The following is a 21755-nucleotide window of genomic DNA, read 5'->3' as shown; positions in this document are numbered from 1 at the left end:
TGGCCCTGTGGCCGTGGACTGGGCATCGCCCTGAAGCTCTGTCCCCGGGGATGGTTTGTTGTTGCTCAGGGAAGAGAGGGGACTGGGAGCAGACCCAGGGTCCCACCTGCTCTGTGGGCCCCAAGCACTGCCCACCTGTCACCTCGTGCCATCTGGGGCTCAGTGATCTGAGAGAACCCTGTCCCCATGTAGCTTGCCTCTGCAGCCCAGCTCCCAGATCCGCCCCCTGGCCAGTCTTTCTGGGTCCCTGCAGGGGCTTCCCTGGCTCCAGACCCCAGCACCCATCCTGGCACAGCCCCTTCATACATCTGCTCTCTTGCCTTCTGTGAGCTGTGCTGGCCTTGTGTCCATCCAGGAAAGAGCTTTTCAGATGGGGAGGGAAGAGAGGCTGCCAGGACCCTTACTCCTAGCGGGGGTGTTCTGAGCACTCCCAGGACAGCTCCCCTGGCCTGCTTTGCCCCGGTTGGGGCAACGGGACCCCTGCCCCAAGGGCCTGACAGCATGGTGGTGCTAGAGCTGGGCAGAGACAGGTATTTAATTAACTGACACTCAGTATTTGTTTAAGATTAGAAAAGCCATTCACACTTTTATATCGAAAACTGGGAAAACTCATCCTGGGAAAGCTCATCCTGGGAAAGCTCATCCTGGTCTAAAGGGGGAACCATCATTTGTTTAGTAGAATTTCAGCAAGTGGAGATGAGATGGGGTATTCATTTCAGGGGACCTCAGAGAGTGATGGAGGATGCGATGCTGGGGAATGGGCTTTGTGAGACCCCCAAAATGGGAGACAAGCAGGGATGGGGGCATATGGCGAGGCCCCTGGAGACGATCAGCTTGGGCTGGGTGTGTATATGTGCTGCGAGGTCCCTGGAGGGGGGAAACTGGGTGGGAGGCGGGGAGGCAGCATGCTTAGCAGAGGTGCTGGGACCTGAGCCAGGTTTGGGAGCTTTTGGGAGGGGGTACCGTGTCCCTTGTGGGCAGTGTGTGCTGAGGGAAGGGCAGAGCGCTGGGTGCAGGGAGGTGGGGGCGCAGGTCCAGGCCAGGAGAGACTCATACTGGGCAGAAGCAGCCCTACAGTGCCGTCTGCCAAGTGTCGAGGAATCTGTGGGCCCCTGAGGGGAGGATCATCCCGTGTGGGAGGCCTTGGGCCTGTGTAGTTGCATCTCGTTGGTCAGTGGGGCGAGACGGATTACTACCAATCTAGCCACCCCACCCCCGTCTTACCAGGCCCAGCCCTTGCCCCCAGGTGCTTGGCGGTGCTTAGTGCCCACATCCCGCCGAGGTCCACACCCTCCAGCTCGCAACCCCTATGCTTGCCACCTGCACTTGCAGCCGTGACGCGTCTCTCGCTGGCAGCAGAAGGGGGGCCGTGACAGTGCCGCCGTGCTGACGTGTGTCCCGGCGTGTTGGCCGACAGATCCCTCGGTGGAAGTGGTCAGTGCCATGCGGGACCTGGTGGTGGAGGAGGATGGCAGAGCCGAGCTTCTCTGCCAGTACTCACGGCCCGTGCAGGCCACGTGGAAGATGAATGAGCAGGAGGTCCACCCCGATGGGCACCGGGTCATCGTAGAGCAGGACTGGAACGTGGCCAGGCTGACCATCCGGCCGGCCTTGCCCTGCGACAGCGGCATCTATTCTTGTGAGGCCGCGGGCACCCGTGTGGTCGCCCTGCTGCAAGTGCAAGGTGAGGCCGCCCGGCGGGCCGGCAGGTAGGACAGTCGGGGCACCAGACACCGGTCCCCAGCCTGCAGGAGTCCAGGTGGATAGGGGTCCAAACCAGGCACCAGAGGCGTGAGGCCACTCGAGAGAAAACGTGAGAGCAGAGCAGGTAGACCAGGCGTTTACAGACATCTTTGCAGATGCACCCATGCTAGAAAGAAGTCTAAAATAGCCCAATCACTGCAGGTGGCTTTAACTGAAGTTGCACTGAGACCTGAGTGCCCCCTTCCCAGAACCTGTTCCCCCACATTCCTGGGCTGAGGTTGCTCCTCCAGGTTTGTATCCAGAACACCTGAGGGGAAGTTAGAAAGCAGGCAGCTAGGGGGAGAGCAGGCCTTTCCAAGAGATGTTGGACAGACAGACAGGAGGGACTCAGACAGGGGCTAGGACCAACGGTGAGACTGCATCCCTCCTCTGTGTCCTATGATAGAAGAGCTGCCAGACCTGGGTTCAAGTCCCAGCATGGCCCCTTCCTGGGCAGCATGCCACTCTCTGACCCCAGTATCCCCATCTGTAACTCAGCAGCGACACCCTGCTGGGAGGCCCAGCTGAGACAGTGGACTGGGCAGGGACTTGGACTTCAGCCCCTTTAAGAGGCTGGCATTTGTCTGTGGTCACTTCCTGTTTGGAAACCCTGAAATAGGATGGGCAGGTGAGCTGGAGGTTGGAGACTGTTGTCAGAGGGTTATCAAGCCAGGATGAGCAGGGTGGGATGGGATCCCCAATCACTGGCTTCCTCTGACGTCCCCCCCTCTCCTCAATTCACTCATTAGTGCAACAGCTAAATTTTTTTTAGCACCTTTCCTTCCTTCCTTATTTTTGCCATAAGGACACAGCAAGGAACGAAGCAGACAGAAGTCCCTCCCTTCACTGGCCTGGCATTACAGTGGGAGGGAGAGAATAAGACCAAGAAGGAAAATGCATAGTTGCTGGGTCATTATGATAAAGGCTAAGAGAAGAAAGCAGGGGGAGGGGAGGGGATGGAAGGTCAGGGGGAGGCTGCAGTGCTCAATAGGCTGAACTAGGGTGACCTCCCCTAGAAGGCGCCGTCCAAGTGGGGACACAGCGACCTCTGTGGAGAGACCTTCAGTGTCAAGGTCAGCACACTTTGGCCTGCTGGGAAGGACCAGGATAGAGATCAGGACCCACACTCGGGGCTTTTGTGGCCACTGCAAAGACGGGCTGTTGCTCCAAAGGAGGTGGGACTTTGTGGGCAGTTTTGAGCAAGAGAATGAAAACGTATGGCTGGCATTTCTCAAAGGCTCCTCGGAGCCACATAGAGGACATTGTGGAAGGGTGAAGGAAGCAGGTGGGCAATAGGGGCACAGGGGCCCTGCTTTAAAGTGTAGGGTTTGTTGGACCACCTCAAGCAGCAGTGACACTCTTGTTGATGCCAGGAGCATGCTGTAAGAGGGGAGGAGGGGAATTGTGCACTGCTTTCCCTCCGCCCATCCCTGTCCAGAGCAGTTAGTCCCCAGCCAGCTCGGGGATGTGCCTCTCCTCACCGCCCTGCTGGTGCTGTGATTGGGTGGAGAGGGAGGCTGGCATTAGAAGCAAGGGGCAAGGGACACGAGCAGCAGAGCTAGAGGAGGGGCTGGTTGCAGACTGTCAAGGGGCTTTGCGTGCTGATGGCTCTCTGTTCCAGGCAGGTACACTGCTCTGAAGTGCCCTCCCTCTCCCCCACAGAGACCCTCCCCCTTCTAGAGTGCCAGCCTGTTCCCTGCGATGGGCCTTGGCCCTGCAGGATGAGTTGGGAAGGAGTGTCAGAGCTGCTGTCTCCCAGACCCACAGTAGTCAGTCAGAGCCTCTCGTTCCCACACTGGGGGCATCCATCCTGGAAAGCCATCCTACTCATGTCCCCACTCCTACCCCCCAGCTCAGTGACTGCTCCCTCTGTTGCATGGGTCAAGGCCAGACTCCTCTCCAGTGTCCAGGTCAGCTCAAAGTCACCTGCAATCCTTCCTGCCTGACCTTCCTCCCACATGGTCCCCAGTATCCTTTATCCTGCTGCCCCCCCCCCATACACGTGTCACATGTTCTTTCCTGCCTGGAACTTCCCACTTCGGTTGCCTTGCCCGGCCCAGCCCTTGAGCTCCTTCTCCTCCAGAAAGTCCCACCCCCTTCTGTTCATTCCATCGTCGGCCCCACTCTTGGGCTTTGAGAACCCTGGGAGAAGGCAGGCTGACTGCAGCTGGGTACCAAGGTATAACATAGGCATTGAGCACGTGACCAGTCATTTAGCTCATTGTGGGAGCATGACTTCCATGCAAAATACGCGGTCAGTAATTGAAGACTCATGTACTTGGTTGTAGGAGAGAATTAAAGAGAGAAGGGGAAATCAAAGATGAGGGTGAGGAAGCCAGATCTGGCAAGTGGGTTGAGCTTTCTGGGAGCCGTAGGGATGTAGGCTTGGCAACTGGGGATGGAAGGCATCATGGGTCCTTTTCCAGATCCCAGTCCCAACTGTGTTGTTGATGAGGCTTTCCTCTCCTGAGCCTCCATTTCCCACCTGGGAAGTGAGGAGACTGCTGTTTGCAGGATCAGGCTGTAGGGCCCAGGAGACAGTGGGAGGGCAGTGCCCGCGCCCAGGTGGGCAGAGCACAGGAGCTGCTCCCAGGTGGACCCCGGACATGGCCTCCCTGTGGCACTCCTGGGGGAGGGAAAGGACTTCTGTTTGGCCCTCAGTAACTTACAGAAATGTTTCACATGGCAATTGTGGATGGCAGAGCAGGTGGAGAAGCTGGGGTGGTCCCTGAGGCTGTGTGCTCTTCTTTGCAGCCAAGAACACGGTGGTGCGGGGCCTGGAAAACGTGGAGGCGCTGGAGGGTGGGGAGGCGCTGTTCGAGTGCCACCTGTCGCAGCCCGAGGTGGCTGCCCACAGCTGGCTGCTGGACGACGAGCCAGTGCACAGCTCGGAGAAGGCGGAGGTGGTCTACTTCGAGAACGGCCTGCGGCACCTGCTGCTGCTCAAGAACCTGCAGCCGCAGGACAGTTGCCGGGTGACCTTTCTGGCTGGGGACATGGTGACCTCAGCATTCCTCACTGTCAGAGGTGACCGCACTTCAGCCAGTCCCCTGCTGTGCTGGGAGATGGGAGGGCTGGGCTGCCGGTGGGGAGCCCCTTCAGTCTCCAGGATCCTTTCCCCAGGGGAGGCGCGGTGCACCTTCGACCCTGCTCATTCTGCCATCTGCCCGCAGGCTGGCGCTTGGAGTTCCTAGAGACTCCACGGGACGTGGAGGTGCGAGCCGGCGGGCAGGCAGACTTCAGCTGCATGCTCAGTGAGGCGGTGCCTGTGGGCGAGGCCTCCTGGTACATCAATGGGGCTGCCATCCAGCCAGACGACGCCGACTGGACGGTCAGCGCCGATGGCAGCCGCCACGCCCTGCTCCTGCACAGTGCCCAGCCACACCATGCCGGGGAGGTCACCTTTGCCGCCCGTGATGCGGTGGCCTCTGCCCTACTCACCGTGCTGGGTGGGTGGGCATAGGGCGGCGTCCTGGGGATGAGATTCCCTCTGGGTGGAGGGTGATTGGGTTCTGGGTGGGTCCTCGCCTTTCCTGCCCTGTCCTGAGCCTGGGTGGCCTCCTCTACCCTCTGAGTGGCTTGGCCCTGTTTCTGTGGTCTAGGGGGTTACTGCCTCTCACCCAGTTCTCCCTGAGGCCTCAAATCGCATTAGCCCTGCCCCTGAAGTAGCCCTGGACACTGAGGCTTGGATTTCTGGTTCCTGCAGGGTCCGTGTTGTAGGGATGAGTGGCCCCTGCCTGGGTACAGGCCCAGTCCCTGGGGCTTCTTCTGAGCCCCACCAACGGGTCTCTGAGTCCCATGGCAAGGCCTCCTTCTCCAAAAGGGAGGTGAGGCCAAAGGTGGGTGGAGGTAGGGCAGAAACTGCCTCCTGGCCCAGGCAGTCTCCATGGGAGGCTGGACAGGAGGAGCTGGGAGAGGTAGAGGATTCAGGCCCTCCACCCCCACCCAGAAGGGCACCCCAGCAAGTGCTGAGGTCATGAGCCGAGCCCTCAGCCTGCAAAGTCCCAGTGAGGCTGCTGGTCCAGCCTTCGGGTTTCACTGTCTGCACGAACCAACCAAGAGAGCTCCTGGAGGGTGGTGGGCTCCCAGCTATCCACCCCATCTCCTCCTTCCCTCTGCTCCCACCTCCCCAGCACAGACCTGAGCAGAGTCAGGGGGCAGGGGTGGTGGGAAATAAAAGGGCAGGCTCCAGGTGGTGGCCATTATCTGGCCACCATGCTCTAAGTCTCTTGGGGCCTCTCTGTGGCCCCCTGGGCCACAATTCAGATGCATGAGCCAGCACATCAGTGCCACTGGCCTGTATCCTCATTCACCCCAGTGACCTTCACAACTCCCCAGGCCCCCAGGCCAGACCCTATGGCAGCTAGGACCCTTGGGCTCAGCCACACCCAGTCCGCCTGGGAGATGGTCCTATCTGGGCACATCCCCACCTCTATAATCAGGCAGACCCCAGTTACTGCTGGAGGCTGACATTGTAGGTCAGGGCTGGGCTGACAGCCTGGGGATGCCAGTCCTGGAGTGGCTGTGCTCACTGGTCACCCCTACCTGTTCCCCGGCCTGCAGACCTCCCTGACCCTCCCGAGGATGCCGAGGTGGTGGGCCGCAGCAGCCATTCCGTGACCCTGTCTTGGGTGGCCCCAGCAAGTGATGGCGGTGGGGGCCTCTGCGGCTACCGGGTAGAGATGAAGACGGCGGCCACGGGTATGTGGCAGCTGTGCCATGAGCTGGTGCCTGGGCCAGAGTGCGTGGTGGATGGCCTGGTCCCCGGGGAGACCTACCGCTTCCGTGTTGCAGCTGTCGGCCCGGCCGGTGCTGGGGAGCCCGTGCACCTGCCTCAGACTGTGAAGCTGGGTGAGTCTCCCAGGGGTCACATCCGCTTTTCCTTCTGATCCTGCCTGGGCCTGGAGAAGACCCAGGGGGTCTCTTGCTGGGAGTTAGTATCCTCGAGGTGGAGGGATTTCTGGGAACCCAGACCCGAGGTATGGACTGCTCTCTGTCCATAAATGTTGTGTCCCTGCAGAGCTGGTGGAACCCTTGTCCTCATCTGCCGTGAGCCGGGAAGTGGCCGCCGGCGAGGATGTGCGTCTGGAGTGTGAGGTGGCAGCCGAGGCTGGTGAGGTCATCTGGCAGAGGGGGACAGAGCGCATCCAGCCTGGTGAGCGCTTCGAGGTCCTCACATGCGGTCAGCGACAGACTCTTGTGATCCGGGGCTTCTCGCCGGAGGACCAGGGAGAGTACTACTGCAGCCCAACCCAAGGCCAGCTTCCCACCACAGCTGCCACCTTCCAAGGTGCGTCCTTCTGGGATGTCTGAGCCCTCTTCTCACCAGCTCCCCATGTGCACTTCCTCTCTGAGTCAGGGTACAAGCCAGCCTCTTCCAGGGCCTTCTGGAGTGCCCCTCTCAGGAGACGCCATTCTCCACTCTCCTCCTCCAGTGAAAAGAGCAATTTGGGGCAGGTGGTGTACAGCAGGCTGCAGGCTGCAGGCTCCAACCCCAGTATCCCCTTGTGTTACCTGTGTGACCTGGGACCCAGCCTCTCTGGACCCCAGTTTCTTATCTCCTGCCCTGGGGCAGCAATAGTGACCTGCTTTCCTAGGATGTCATGATGTTGGAATCAGAGCAGGCTGGCTGGCTCACTCCCTGATCTTGTCACATGGGGAGTGGGAGTCCCTTCATGTCTGCTGGCCAGGCATTTTCAGACAGGTGCTGTGAGCTGTGTCTTGCCAAGCCCTGAGGTGCAGGGGCCCTTGCTCTTGACAGCCCAGCAGGGCAGCAGAGCCCAAGCAGCCTTTGGGGTGATGGACACTGTGAGTGGCTTGCAGGATCATGTTGTGGGGGGTGGATGGTAGTCAGGGTAGTCTTTCTGGAGGCGGTGTTTGTGTGAGCCAGCACTGCCCAGGCAATGAGTCAGCATGGTGAGTATTGGAAATAGGGCAGTATGGACTCTCTCTGGGTGAAGAGCTTGGCAGAACCCTTTTTGGTTCTGATCCTCGCATACCCTGTACAGGAGCCAGGGCGAGGCCTTGTTTGAGGTGGGGAAGGTGAAGGTCAGACGGAAATCTCAAAGTCTCTAAAGCTTTGTGGAGATTGTCTCCAGGCTCATCTTGTGACCTGGGGAGAGGACCAGTGCCCTAGCCAGGGAGGCCACTGGCCTGGCCTGGGGTTGGCTCCCTGGGGCCGAGTCCCAGCTGTGGCTGGGCCTGGCTGACCAGTCTCCTACCCTCCTCAGTGGTGCTGACCCCTGGCTCAGAAGGTGAGGTCCCAGCACAGCCCAGCCTCCCCCCTGAGGCGGCCCAGGAGGGTGACCTGCATCTGCTGTGGGAGGCCCTGGCCCGAAAGCGCCGTATGAGCCGGGAGCCCACTCTGGACTCCATCAGCGAGCTGCCTGAGGAGGACGGGCGCCCACAGCGCCCACGGCAGGAGGCCGAGGAGGTGGCTCCTTACCTCTCCGAGGACTACTCCACGGCTGACGAGCTGGCGCGCACTGGCGAGGCAGACCTCTCACACACCAGCTCTGATGATGAGTCCCGGGCAGGCACCCCTTCCCTGGTGAGCTACCTCAAGAAGGTTGGGAAGCCCGGTGCCCCGGCACTCGCCGGCAAGGTAAGCCTCTGGCTTGGCCTGCGAAGACAAGCTTGGATGTTTGGTTCTTCACCACCCACCCAGACACCTACTCGCTTACTGCTCCTGCACCTGTTCATCTGATCATCCATCTGTCTGTCCACCTGTTCACCCATTCGCCATCCATCTGTCCTCCCTCCCTCCCTTCCTTTCTTCCACACCCCCACCTGTCTATCACTTGTGCATCTGTATACCCATTTGCCCATTTAGTCACCAACTTACCCCTCCATCTATCCATCCATCCATCCATCCATCAGTCCACTCATCCATATGCCGCTCTTGTACCCATCAGTCTCTCCACCTATCCATCCATTCATCTATCCACCCATCCATGCATCCATTGATAACTGCTGTGATGAATGAACCCCATTCATCCACTTATCTGTCAGTGTGTCTACCAATTCATTCACCAACTCCTCCATCTACCACTTCTGCATCTGTGAACCCATTCATCCACTTTTCCCCCAACCTTGCATCCTTCATCATCCACTTCCACACCCATCCAAGACTTTTTCTGGATGCATCCACCCACACATTTTACATCCATGTATTTACTCACTAATTCATTTATCTTTTCACTCCTTTACCTACTCACTTTCCCATCTACTTGAATATCACCCTGTAACTTATCCTTCCATTCAAGTGTCTGCATACCTCCCCATACACATAGATTCCATCTGTCCACTGCCCACCTTCCCTCAGCCATCTGTCCACCCACCCATGCATTTTTCTGTTGCCTACCATCTCTCAACCGTCTGCCTACCTACCCAGTTTTCCATTGCTTACCATTCCTAAGCCATCTGTCTGTTCATCCACCTATCTATCAATCACCCACTATCTTTCAGCCACCTGAGTCCTCACTCACCCATCTGTCATTGTCCAACTCTCAGCCATCTGTCCAACCACCCATTAGTGTGTTGCCCACCACCCTTCAGTCATCTGCCCTACCACCCATCTGTCCATTGTGCACCATTCCTCAGACATCTGTCCACTGACCCATCTGCCCATCACCCACTATCCCTTAGCCTTCTGTGTACCACCCCATCTGTCCATCACTTACCATCCCTTAGCCTTCTGTGCACCCACCCAACTTTTCCTTGACCTGCCATCCTTCAGCCATCTGCATACCCACCCATCTGTTCATTGCTTACCACTCCTGGGCCATCTGTCCACCCTTCCATCTGTCCATTGCCCACTACTTCTCAGCCATCTGTCTGCCTATCCAACTATCTATCACCTCACTTTCCCTCAACCATCAGCCTCCCCACCCATTGGTCCATTGTCCACCATCCCTTAGCCATCTGACCACCATCTTAAGCAATCTCTCTCATTTCTTCTCCACTCTGTCTCTTACAATTTCTTGAAGAGCTGGCATTGGGCTTTCTGTGGCCTTCCTTACTGCTGTGTCAGTCCCAGTTCTTCTGCTGTTGGGTAAGCTGACTTCAGGGTGGGTGTCTTGACCACTGTCAGTCCCAGCCCTTCTGCTGTTGGGTAAGCTGACTTCAGGGTGGGTGTCTTGACCACTGTCAGTCCCAGCCCTTCTGATGCTGGGTAAGCTGACTTCAGGGTAGGTGTCTTGGCTGTTTGGTCGCACAGGAATGGTCTGTAACATGGGTAGGAAGAAGAATGGAGTGCTGGAGCAGCCTGGAGCTGGGACAAGAGAGCCAGGCTCTGGTTCCAGCTCCACGTGTCCCTGCTCTGGTCCTTTCTCTGTTGTAAGCCTCAATTTCCCCCACTTTACCATGAGATCTAGGCTGTGTGGTCCCTGAGGCCTGGCCTGCTCTGACACTGTTGGAACGTGTGTCACACAGGTTGGGACCCCAGCAGCCCCCACTCAGAAGCTTCAAGAGAAGATAGCTGCTGTGCACCCTCCCCCAGGAGGCTCAAGTGCTGAGGACCTGGGCGACCCATCCATGGACAAGGCTGCTGTGAAGATCCAGGCTGCTTTCAAAGGCTACAAGGTACGCAAGGAGATGAAGCAGCAGGAAGGTCCAGCTTTCTGCCACAAGTTCGGAGACGTGGAGGTCCAGGTGGGGGACACCCTGCGCCTGGAGTGCATGGTGGCCAGCAAAGCAGACATGCAGGTGCGCTGGCTGAAAGATGGCGTGGAGCTGGCTGATGGGAGACAGCACCACATTGATCAGCTTGGAGATGGTACTTGCTCACTGCTGGTCGCTGGCCTCGGCCATGCTGATGCTGGCCGCTACACCTGCCAGGTGAGCAACAAGTTCGGCCAGGTGGCCCACAGTGCTTACATGGTGGTCAGCGGGACAGAGAGTGAGGCTGAAAGCTCATCAGGGGGTGAGCTGGACGATGCATTTCGCCGGGCCGCCCGGCGGCTGCACCGGCTCTTCCGGGCCAAGGGCCCGGCTGAGGTGTCCGATGAGGAGGTCTTCTTCAGCACAGAGGAGGGCAGTGTGGAGCTGGAGGAGCCTGGGGACTGGCAGACATACAGGGAAGATGAGCACTTCGTCTGCATTCGCTTCGAGACCCTCCCCGAGGCCTCCCGGGCTGCCACCCGCTTCCGGGAGATGTTCACCACACTGGGGATTGGAGTGGAGATCAACCTCGTGGAGCAGCGGCCCCGAGGGGTGGAGATGCGTCTTGGCCAGGTGGCCCAGACACCCACGGTGCCTGCCCAGTCAGCGCCCCTTGGCCCATTGACCGCTGACACTGGTGAGTGTCACATCTGCTAGTGTGACCCCAGTTGGGGGTCAGGAGCTGGGATCCAGGGCAATAGTGCCCCAAGTCAGTGGAAAGCTCAAGGTCTCACTAGGGCTTCAACCCTGGGTTCTTGCAGGTACAACTCACTGAGGTGGGAAAAGATCTGACTTTGAGGTCAGACAGACCTGAATTTGAACCCTAGCCCTCCCTGTTATGAGCTGCGTGCTGTTGGGCAAGATACTTATCCTCTCTGAGCCTCAGTTCTCTCATCTGTGAAATGGGTGTAGTACTTAACTGCTAGAGTTTAAAAAATATTTTTAAATGAGGGTATGAGATGAAACCACTATAAAAGATAGGATTCCACATCATCCCAGCTGGTCAGTTTTCCACTCAGAGAAAACACACACTCCAGCAACTAAAAGTAATTAAAAAGTCATTTATTCATTTACATGCATCTCTTTGGGGACATTGAGGGGACTATAAATTGTGACCCACAGCATCATTTATTGGAACTTCTCCTCCCTGCAGTTTCCTCAGCCATTTGGAATGATTCTTTTTTGGAATCCCTTACCTGCTTCCTCTGGACTCATAGCCCATGTAGTCTTTATTGCCTTTCCTTTATGTCCCCTTTTCTCCCCATTTCTGGTCCTCAATCCCTCCTGCATCACTATAGCTTGGGAACCAAGCAGGCAGAGAGAATTCTCCTTGGAGAATGGGAAAAAGGGAGCAGCTTATAGACAAAGACAAAATTCTCTGAAATTTTGTATAGATTGTTACTGTATAGATCATGCATCTCGAACAACCCCTAGACTGATGTGTTTCATTATATGGCAGCTGAGATAATTGACTTGATTCAGGGCTTGGGTGCTGGGAAGAATCCTGCAAGTAACTCATGGCCTGCCCTCCCTGTCCCAGCCCCGGAGTTCCTGACTGAACTGCAGAACCAAGAAGTTCAAGATGGTTATCCTGTGAGCTTTGACTGCGTGGTAACAGGGCAGCCAACACCCAGCATACGTTGGTTCAAGGATGGGAAGGTGTTGGAGGAGGATGACCACTACATGATCAATGAGGACCAGCAGGGCGGCCACCAGCTTATCATCACAGCTGTGGTGCCAGCGGACATGGGTGTCTATCGCTGCCTGGCTGAGAACAGTGTGGGTGTCTCCTCCACCAAAGCCGAGCTCCGTGTGGACCGTGAGTGTCAGCAGTCACTTGGGTTTCATGGTTCCAGGATGGGCAGTATGGGGCCTCTGGGGTGGGGGCGGCCCTCTTGAGCCAGGCCAGGGAGGGCAGTGCTGTGGTGGGGAGGCTGGTCTCAGGCCAGGCGGGCTTTAGGGCCTTAGTGTCTTGTGTGTAAGGGAGTGTTCTTCTGGGTGCTGGAACTAAGGCTGGAGCTCTACTCTAGAAACCCAGTGCCTGTGGGGTAATGAGGGTCTTATCTTTTTGAGAGGCGCACAGGCTAGGGAGATGCTCAAGGGTGCTGGGAAGAGTCGCAAGGGGGCAAGTGGCCCTAAAGGAGTGGTGAGAGGAAATGGGTCAAGAAGGGTGAATCCAGACTACCTCAGACACTCCCTTTGGGTCGCTCCCAAAGGACCTCAGATGTGTTTGATCAGGAAACAGACACCTCAAGAGGAGCTCAGTGTATGGTGGGTGAGGACACAGACTCTGGAGCCCCAGAGTTGGGTTCAAATCCTGGCTCTGCCACTTATCAGCTTTATCACCTGGGATCAGTCACTTCATCTCTTCATGCCTCCATTTCTTCATTTGTAAAATGGGAATGATAGAAGCCATGCCATGGGATAGCTGTGAGGGTTAAGTGAATTGATTCATAGAAAGCATTTAGAATTGACTAGGTGTGTTGTCAAGCAGAAACTAAATGTAAACTGATGGAAGAGGCAGTTGTTGCAACAAAGGAAGGAAGTTGTATCTCCCAGCCTTTGCTTCTCTGTAGAGCCAAGAGAACTGAGAAAGTCCTGAGTCCTTCAGCCCCTCAGCTGATGCAACAGAAGAGGCTCTAGGGAAGCTCCCTTGTCCTCTCCTGCCATCCTTCTCCATGTTAACTCTGATGCCATGGACCTGGCACCCACCTTAAGGACCTCTTTGGGGCTAGATATGTGTGGACTGGAGGGTGGCCAGAGTCTGGCCCCTGAGTAAAACTAATGCATGAATTCATCAAGGTCTTAGGATACAAGATTAGCATGTAAAAAAACCAGTCATTTCTATACACTAATAATGAACATGGGGCAAATGAAATTAAAAACACAAAAATATTTACAACTGCTTCAAATAACATGAAAAACTTAGATATAAATCTGGCAATAATGTACTGGGTCTGTAACCTGAAAATTAAAAAATGCTGATGAAAGAAATCAAAGACGACCCAAATAAATAGAGGGGCATACCATGTTCATAGACTGGAATATTCAACATAGTAAGATGTCAGTTCTTCCCAGACTGATCTGTAGGTTTAAATGTAATTCCTGTCAAAGTCTCAGCAAGAGTAGACACACAAACATGCTTATTCTGAAATTTATATGGAAAAATACAGAACCTAATATAGCTAAAATAATTTTGAAAAAGAAGAATAAAATGGAAGTAACCACTCTACTCGATATTAAGACTCACTCAATAGCTACAGTGTGGTATTGGTGGAGAGACAGACACAAAAATGTAAATGGAACCGAATGGAGAACCCTTGAAATCGATCCACGCAAATTTGCCCAACTGACTTTTGGTGAAAAAGCAATTAAATTGAGAAAGGACATCCTTTAAACAAATGGTGCTGGGTACTTGGGCATACATAGCCAGTAAAATACACCTTGTCTTGACCTCACTTTATGTGAAAATTAACTCAAAATAGATCACATGCTTCAAATCTTTAGCCAATTTCAAAAATTGTTTTATTTGTCTTGTTATTGTGCATTGTAAGAGTTCTTTATATATTCTAGGTACTAGACCCTTATCAGAATCATTATTTTCAGGAATATTTTCTCCCATTCTTTTCCATTTTTTGATAAGGTCCTTTGATGCTCAAAAGTTTTTAATTTTGATGATGTCCAATTCATCATTATTTTTGTGGCTTGTGCTTTAGGTGTCGTATTCAAGATTTCATGGCAATATGTAAGATTCTATGAAGGTTCCATGCGCTAGGGTTACTTTCCAGAAACCTACCACCTCCAGATGGGTCCCTGGTACAGATAAGTCCTGAAACCTAGAGGGTCCAGCCTCTCCAGAACATCAGATATTTCCATTTCCCTACCCTATATTATCGACAGACCCTTCCAACATGAAAAGTTTAGGATGGCCATATAACCCAAATACCCCTAAAGGGTAGGATAGAAAGATCAGAGGTGATGGTGGAGTTATACAGAGAAGACAGGTTTTAACAAACGAGTATGGTTGTTGAATCACTAAATTGATATTTCTTTTCATCTCCAGTATCTTAGAGCAGCTGGAAGTAAAAACCTAAAATTATGGAATTGTAACCCATACCAAACTCTGAAGTCTGTTCTACAACTAATTATTGTGCTGTGCTTTGAAATTTATTGCTTTTGGTATATATGTTATTTTGCACAAAAAAAGAAAATAATAGTCGATTGTGATAATAAAAAATATATGTTTATTCCTTCTAGCCTCCTATATTCTGGAGCAGCTAGAAGGAAAAATCTGAGGGATAGTATGGTAGCCCATTACAAACTCTGGGATCTGTGGGATCTGTCCTGTAACTATTTGTTGCAGAGTGCTTTGAAAACTATTCCTTTTTTCTTTCTTTGCTTCATATATATGTTTAAAAAGTTAAAAAAAAAATACCTAGGAATAGAATTCTTGAATCATGTAGAAGCATATACTTAATAGAAAGAACCAGAATTTTTCCATAGTGGGAGTACCATTTTATGATTCATTCAGTCCACAGCCTCTGTTAGTCTTTTTAATTCCAGCCATTCTGATAATTGTGTCGTGGTGTCTGGTTGTGATTTTAATCTGCATTTACCTGAACATTAATGAAGACTGGTGATGTTGAGCATCTTTTTGTGTGCTTTTGGCCATTTGTCTATCTTCTTTTGTTAAGTATTTGCTCTGTCGCTCATTTGTATTGTTTGTTTGTCTTCTTTGTGAGTTGTAAGCTTTCTCTATATAACCTCTATATGATCTTTGTATAAGTTCTTTGTCAAATAAATCTGTTTTTATTGAATTAGAAAAAAAGAAATCATAGCTTAAACCAAGGCAGCAAAGATTTACACCTGTTTTTTTCTAAGAATTTTATAGTTTTAGCACTTATGTTTAGGTCTTTAATCCAATTGGGTTAATTTTTATATACTGTAAGATAGGGGCCCATTCTAGTTTGCGAGCTGCCGGAACGCAGTATACCAGAAGCAGAATGGCTTTTAGAAAGGGAATTCATAAGTTGCTAATTTACAGTTCTAAGGCCGAGAAAATGTCCCTATTAAACAAGTCTATAGAAATGTCCAGTCACAGGCATCCAGGGAAAGGTACCTTGGTTCAAGAAGGCTAATGAAGTTCAGGGTCTTTCAAGTGAGAAGGCACATGGCGAACATAGTCAGGGCTTCTATCTCAGCTGGAAGGGCACGTGGTGAACATGGTGTCATCTGCTAGCTTTCTCTTCTGGCTTCCAGTTTCATGAAGCTCCCCGGGAGGCGTTTTCCTTTTTCACCTCCAAAGGTCACTGGCTCTTGGACTCTCTGCTTCGTGGTGCTGCAGCATTCTCTGCTCTCTCTGAATCTCCTTCATTCTCCAGAATGTTCCCTCTTTTATAGGACTTCAGAAACTAATCAAGACCCACCCAAATGGGTGGAGACTTGTCATCACCTAACCCAGTTTAACAACCACTCTTGATTGGGTTACATCTCCAGGGAGATGATCTAATTACAGATTTAAACATACAGTATTGAATAGAGATTATTCTATCTTTACAAAATGGGATTTAGATTAAGACTTGGCTTTTCTAGGGGACATACATCCTTTCAAACCAGCACAGGGCCCAAATTCATCATTTTGCATACAAATATCTAGTTGCCTCAGCACCATTTGCTGAAAAGACTTTTGCTTTCCTCACTTAATTGTATTGACATCCTTGTCAAAAATCGATTGACCATAAATGCCTGGATTTATTTCTGAACTCAGTCTTATTTCCTTTGATGTGTTTATCTGTCTTATAACATTACCAGGCCATCTTAATCTTTGTTTTTCCTTTACAAGATTGTTTTGTCTGTTCTGGGTCCATTTCCACATGAATTTGGGGATCAGCTTGTCAATTTCTGCAAAAAAAAAAAGGCCTCAATGTTTTTAAGATTTTCTTTTTATCACTGGTTTTGAGTAATTTAATATGATGTATCTTGGTGTAATTTTTTCTTCATGTTTCTCACTCTTGTCATTCATTATACTTCTTGGAATTTGGGGTATACAGTTTTCAATAAGTTTGAAAAATTGGGGGAAGTTATTTCTTTAAATATCTTTTCTGTTTCCCCCTCATTCAGGGACTTCCGTTGTATGTACATCAAGCCACATTTGAACTTGTCCCATAGCTCTCTATTGCCCTTTTTATTTTGTAAGATTCTTTTTTGCTCTCTCTTTCATTTTCAATGAACTTTTATTTTCTTCTGAAATATCAAATCTATTGTTAATCATATCCAGTGTACTTTTCTTCTCAAGCAGTTCTCCTCAGGTCTCTTTTATATATTCAATGTCTGTACTTAACTTTTGAATGTATGAAATGCAGTTCTAATACCTGCTTGGATGCCTTCTGCCCTCTTTCTAATATCTGTGTCAGTTCTGGGTTAGTTTTAATTATCAACCGTCGCTCACCCCGTGGGTCGTGTTTTCTTGCCTCTTTCCACACTTGGAAATCTTTGATTAGGACGCCTGCCGTTGTAAGTTTTGCCCTGTTGGAAACTGACTGTATTGTGTTTCCATAAATCCTCTTGAGCTTTGTACTAGGATGTGTTTAAGTTACTTGGAAAACAGTCTGATCCTTTGGGGTCTTGCTTTTATGATCTGTTAGGGTGAACAGTGTTCCGTCTAGAGCTAATTATGTCCCATGGCTGAAGCAAAACTTTCTTGAGTCCTCTACTCCTTGTCCTATGAATCATGAATTTTTCCATCTGATTGGTGTGAGCAGGCAAGACTTGGCCCTGTCTGAGCTCCCAACATGATTTCCTCTAATCCTTCCAGATAGTTGTTTTCCTAGCCTTCCAGAGTTTTCTCATATGCATATGCCCATCAGTATTTTGCTGAATACTGGAGGGGGATTTTCTCTCCTCTCTGGTGTTCTTTTGAATGAACTACACCTTCCTTGGTTTCCCAGGACTCTTGGCTGAGTCTCATCCACTCAGAGGCTTTGCTAGGCTCTGCCTCAGTTTCCCCTTCTGTCTTGGAAGCCCTCTAAGGAATAAGCAGGGACAGTCATAGAACTCCCCTTCTGGGTTTCCTATTGCTTAAGAATCACTGTCCTTCACTGCCTGATGTCCAGTGGCTTGAAAACCACTGTTTCATGTATTTTGTCTCTTTTATTTTTCAGTTGTTTGGGATGGGAGGGTAAATCCAGTCCGTTACTCAGCCTGAGCTGGAAATAGAAGTACCAGCTACAGCTTTTGAGGTCTAGATGATTTCATCCCCTCACTCCGTAGTAGGATGGAATTGAGAGGTGCTGCTCCTGTCTGCCATTTCTGGAGCTTCAAAATCATCAGTCATCACAATTTGTTAGATCAAAGAGTCTTGCAGTAAGTTATAGGCCTGGAAACACGTGGCTGGTACAGTGCAGCCTTGGAAGAAAGCTGTGCTGTAAGCTATTTCCCTCGTAACTTCCTGGCCCTCAGGGAAAGCTCCACAGTCAGGAACTGGAGGGTCGGGTGGTGGAGGGGCCCATCTGGAAGTTTCCCCCATGCCCAGGCAGAGGAGATGACAGTGCTGCCCTTCCCTCCCCAGTAACAAGCACGGACTATGAGACTGCGGCTGATGCCACGGAGACCTCATCCTACTTCAGCGCCCAAGGCTACCTGTCCAGGTAGACGGCCATGCCAAGGGCAAGCAGTAGTCAGGGGCTGGCAGCCTGAGGCCCCCAGGGTGTGGTGTTGGTGGGCTGATGGGGGGTGTTTCAACCTACAGAGTCCTGGGGGTCTTCCAGGCTGCATCAGTTTTCTACCCTCTGTCTGTTCAATAGAGGACCTCTAAGCCATCCCACTTAGGTAAATGGGTCCCTACCTGCCCAGCCCATGCCTGCTGCCCCCTTTCTGTTCTCCCTGTCAGCCGGGAACAAGAGGGCATAGAGTCCACTGCAGAGGAGGGGCAGCTGCCCCAGGTGGTGGAGGAGCTGAAAGACCTCCAAGTGGCCCCAGGCATGCACCTGGCCAAGTTCCACCTCAAGGTGAAAGGTGAGGAGAGACAGAAGAAGGGGACACCATGAAGGGAGGGGGGCTTCTGTTCGGCACAATTGGGAGGTAACCTTGACCGGAGTGAGGGCAGCTGATGACCAGGATGAGGGCAGGTGACCGTGTTGCCTCTGAAGGCACAGCCTGCTTTCTTGCTGCCGTTCAGCCCCTGCCTGCAGGAGGCTGGCACCCCATCATTGTTGATGTGATATCTTAGAGGGATCCCACATACCTCCCCCATCTGTAAAACAGGGAGTTTCCACCCATTGGCCACATGGTGGCGACCCTGAGCTGACCACTCCACTCTGTGGCTCCAGGCTACCCAGCGCCCCAGCTCTACTGGTTTAAAGATGGGCAGCCGCTGGCCCCATCTGCCCACATCCGCATGACCGACAAGAAGACGCTGCACAGCTTGGAGATTGTTTCAGTCACCAGGGAGGACGCTGGCCAGTACTCAGCCTACATCACCAACACTGTGGGTGCAGCCTACTCCTCTGCCCGGCTGCTGGTCCAAGGTAGGTGCACTGAGGACCTGGGAAGAGCCACAGGGCAGAGGGAGCAACAGGCTGAGCCAGGGCCAGCGTCCACCTCCCTGTTCTGCCAGGGCAGGTGTGGGACTAGGACCCAGCAGTCCTCACCCCCTGTGCTGAGTCATCACAGGTGGGTTTTAGAGGGCCCTGGCAGGGGAGAGGGTGCTGGCATGAGGCATGAGGCCCATGTGTGCTCATATCAGGAGGCCAGGCTGGTCAGTAGGCACAGGGAAACATGGCAAGTCTCGTGGCTTTTGATGGATTTGTATGAGGGAGGATGCCAGTGATGACATTGGTTGTTGAGGCCCAGTCTTCCTTATATTCCAAAAAAGTTCTGCATACTGAAAGTTAATTTCAAGTTTGTGGTCAGTTCATTCATGCCCAAATTTACCTTGATGGACCCAGGGCCTTTGACTGTTCACATGTTCTTATATGTTTGCTGCAGAAATGCTTGTGTACTGGTTAGAGTGAAGCCTCAGACTTCATGGGGGGAGTTGGGTACATCAACACCTGCCTGATGCAACTTATCACCTCGCTAAGACCTAGGAGCGTGTGAATTGCTTGAGTCCTATGGCTTAAGGATTTGTGTGTGGGATTGTGGACCTTTGTCTGGGTGGGCAGGGATGCCCTTGCAATCTGCACCCATCACCAAGTGAAGGCACCACACACCGTCTTGTCCTTGTCCACACGATGTGCAGGAGGAAGGGGATAGGGAGACCCTTCCATGCTGGATGTCTGACTTCTGTGTTTCTTTAAGGCCCTGATGAACCAGAAGAGAAGCCCGGGTCAGGTAAGATGCTCCCAGACCAGCAGAAAGAAGATGGTCCTATGCTATGTCCTGGGCACTGTGAGTAAGGGTGGCGCTGGCAGCCACATGCACTGGGTGGCCACAGGGGCCTGCTCAGCAGGAGTGCATGAGTGAGACACTTGGGCCAGAGGAGATGGGAGGAGGGGAGCAGAAGAACCATTCAAAGCCAGCTGAGAAGAAGGAGAATGGGGGCAGGTGCATATCTGGGGACTTTCCGGGGTGATGGTGGGGATCTGGACCCTGGGGCATGGAGGCTGTGCCTGGAGGCGGGTTGTAGCCAGGCAGGGGTGCTGCAGACTGGGGAGCCATCGAGCGCTGGGGATCCAGGGCTTCTTGGCACCCGCTGGCTAGCTCCTGCTCCTGTGTCCCCTCCAGATGTGTATGGGCGCCTGGTACCACCTCGACTCCTGGAGAGGTTCACCTCCAAGAAGGTGAAGACGGGCTCCAGCATCACTTTCTCGGTGAAAGTTGAAGGTTTGGGTGCTTTTCACCTCCATAACCTACAGAAATACATCACCCCCCCACCCCTACCTCTCAGTGTGCCACCAGTACCACCCCTCAGGGCAGGTCCAAGGCAGGACCCCACCTCCCTGCTCCTACTCAGCATCACCTCCTCAGGCTCCACCGCTCCCATACCCCCACTTCCCAGAGACTCCCTTTCCCAGATGGGCGAAGGACCCACCTCCTGTCTGACCCCCAGGACATCCACCCCCTGCCGTGCACTGGCTAAGGGAGGAGGCTGAGCAGGGCGTGCTGTGGATCGGGCCTGACACGCCGGGCTATACAGTGGCCAGCTCTGCCCAGCAGCACAGCCTGGTTCTGCTGGACGTGGGCCGACAGCACCAAGGCACCTACACCTGCATTGCCACCAATGCTGCTGGCCAGGCCCTCTGCTCTGCTGGCCTGCATGTTTCTGGCTGTGAGTAGGAATGGGAACACAGGGGTGGGGCACAGGGGGGCAGGGGCCTGGAAAGGGTGTGGGAGGTGGGCACAGAGAGCTTCACTGGGGCCTCTCAAGGCACTGCCAGCTGGACTGAGATCCCCACCAAGACCCCTCCTTCTCTCCCCCTCCCACAGTGCATTCCAAGGTGGGGTGGCTCCAAGCACAGATCAGGCATAGGCAGCGGGGAAATTGTGTCAAGTCTCAGAGCCCCACCTCAGGGTGCAATCCCACCCTGCTGGCCAGGGGCTCCGTACAAGCCCAGCCTGAAGCGCTCTTCCTAGACCCCTGTGGTTACTTTAGAAGTCTCTCTCCCTGAGCCCCTCCACCCCCTCTTAGACCCTCCGTGGGCCGGAATCAAGGGCAGATACCCATTTCCCCATCACTGTCTGGGTGATTATGGGTTGAGAATAGGAATAGTGGAGCAGGCAGGTGGCACAGTTCGCGGTGTTGGGGGAGGGGAAGGAAAGCCCAGGGCCCTTCTCAGTGCTCCAGGGAGCAGTGCAGTAGCTAGCTCCCTTTGAGCGGTCCAGAAATACCCCTAGCATATTCTGGACTCAGAATCAGAGCTCAGCAAGAGAACCAGCCCTGGAGGAGATTGATGAGGGGTAGGGGCATGGGGTCAGTCTGATGCCACTTGGCTCCCTGACAGTGTCCAAGGAAGCTGGGGCAGCAGAGGACCAGGGAAGGGTGAAGGAGGCCCTCATCTCTACCTTTCTGCAGGGGTAAGTGATGTGAGGCTGATCCCAGCCTCTGGTCCCACCAAGGACAGGGCATGGGCCAGGCCAGAGGCTGGAGAGTGGCAAGTAACCCCATGGGCGGAAAGTACAGCTGCAGTGAGGACCCTTTCCTGGGCCACAGCCCTCCCTCCAGCTCTAGGCGGCTATGTGGCTTAAGCCAACCCTTTTCCCCTCTCTGCCTCAGTTTCCTCATTATAAAATGAGGCCTTATCCTGAGACCCTTCCAGCATAAACCCCCTGTCTGTGGTGTACTGGCCCTTGCTCTTAGACCCTCCTTTGGTCAGAAGCTCTTGCCTGAGGGCAGAGGATATCTGGTCCATCCC

At 53.2% G+C, this 21755-nt stretch overlaps 1 protein-coding gene across 4 annotated transcripts in view; it reads left to right on the top strand.

Annotated features, from left to right (window-relative positions):
- Nucleotides 1-21755, top strand: part of LOC143664240 (obscurin-like) — a 177200-nt gene that overhangs the window by 98925 nt on the left and 56520 nt on the right. For all 4 annotated transcript variants that reach the window (XM_077137912.1, XM_077137909.1, XM_077137911.1 and 1 more), the window contains 14 exons: nucleotides 4498-4770; nucleotides 4917-5192; nucleotides 6307-6594; nucleotides 6764-7033; nucleotides 7974-8347; nucleotides 10177-11041; nucleotides 11945-12223; nucleotides 17972-18050; nucleotides 18293-18417; nucleotides 18732-18929; nucleotides 19702-19734; nucleotides 20128-20226; nucleotides 20453-20671; nucleotides 21345-21417. In XM_077137912.1, the coding sequence (XP_076994027.1) occupies nucleotides 4498-4770; nucleotides 4917-5192; nucleotides 6307-6594; nucleotides 6764-7033; nucleotides 7974-8347; nucleotides 10177-11041; nucleotides 11945-12223; nucleotides 17972-18050; nucleotides 18293-18417; nucleotides 18732-18929; nucleotides 19702-19734; nucleotides 20128-20226; nucleotides 20453-20671; nucleotides 21345-21417 (3451 nt within the window). The remainder of the gene's footprint in view (nucleotides 1-4497; nucleotides 4771-4916; nucleotides 5193-6306; nucleotides 6595-6763; nucleotides 7034-7973; nucleotides 8348-10176; nucleotides 11042-11944; nucleotides 12224-17971; nucleotides 18051-18292; nucleotides 18418-18731; nucleotides 18930-19701; nucleotides 19735-20127; nucleotides 20227-20452; nucleotides 20672-21344; nucleotides 21418-21755) is intronic.

The sequence above is a fragment of the Tamandua tetradactyla genome, chromosome 20 (assembly GCF_023851605.1).
Source record: "Tamandua tetradactyla isolate mTamTet1 chromosome 20, mTamTet1.pri, whole genome shotgun sequence".
In the NCBI taxonomy this organism is placed as follows: Eukaryota; Metazoa; Chordata; class Mammalia; order Pilosa; family Myrmecophagidae; genus Tamandua; species Tamandua tetradactyla.
The sequence above is the reverse complement of the archived record's forward strand: the minus strand, read 5'-3'. Positions and strand labels throughout refer to the sequence as shown.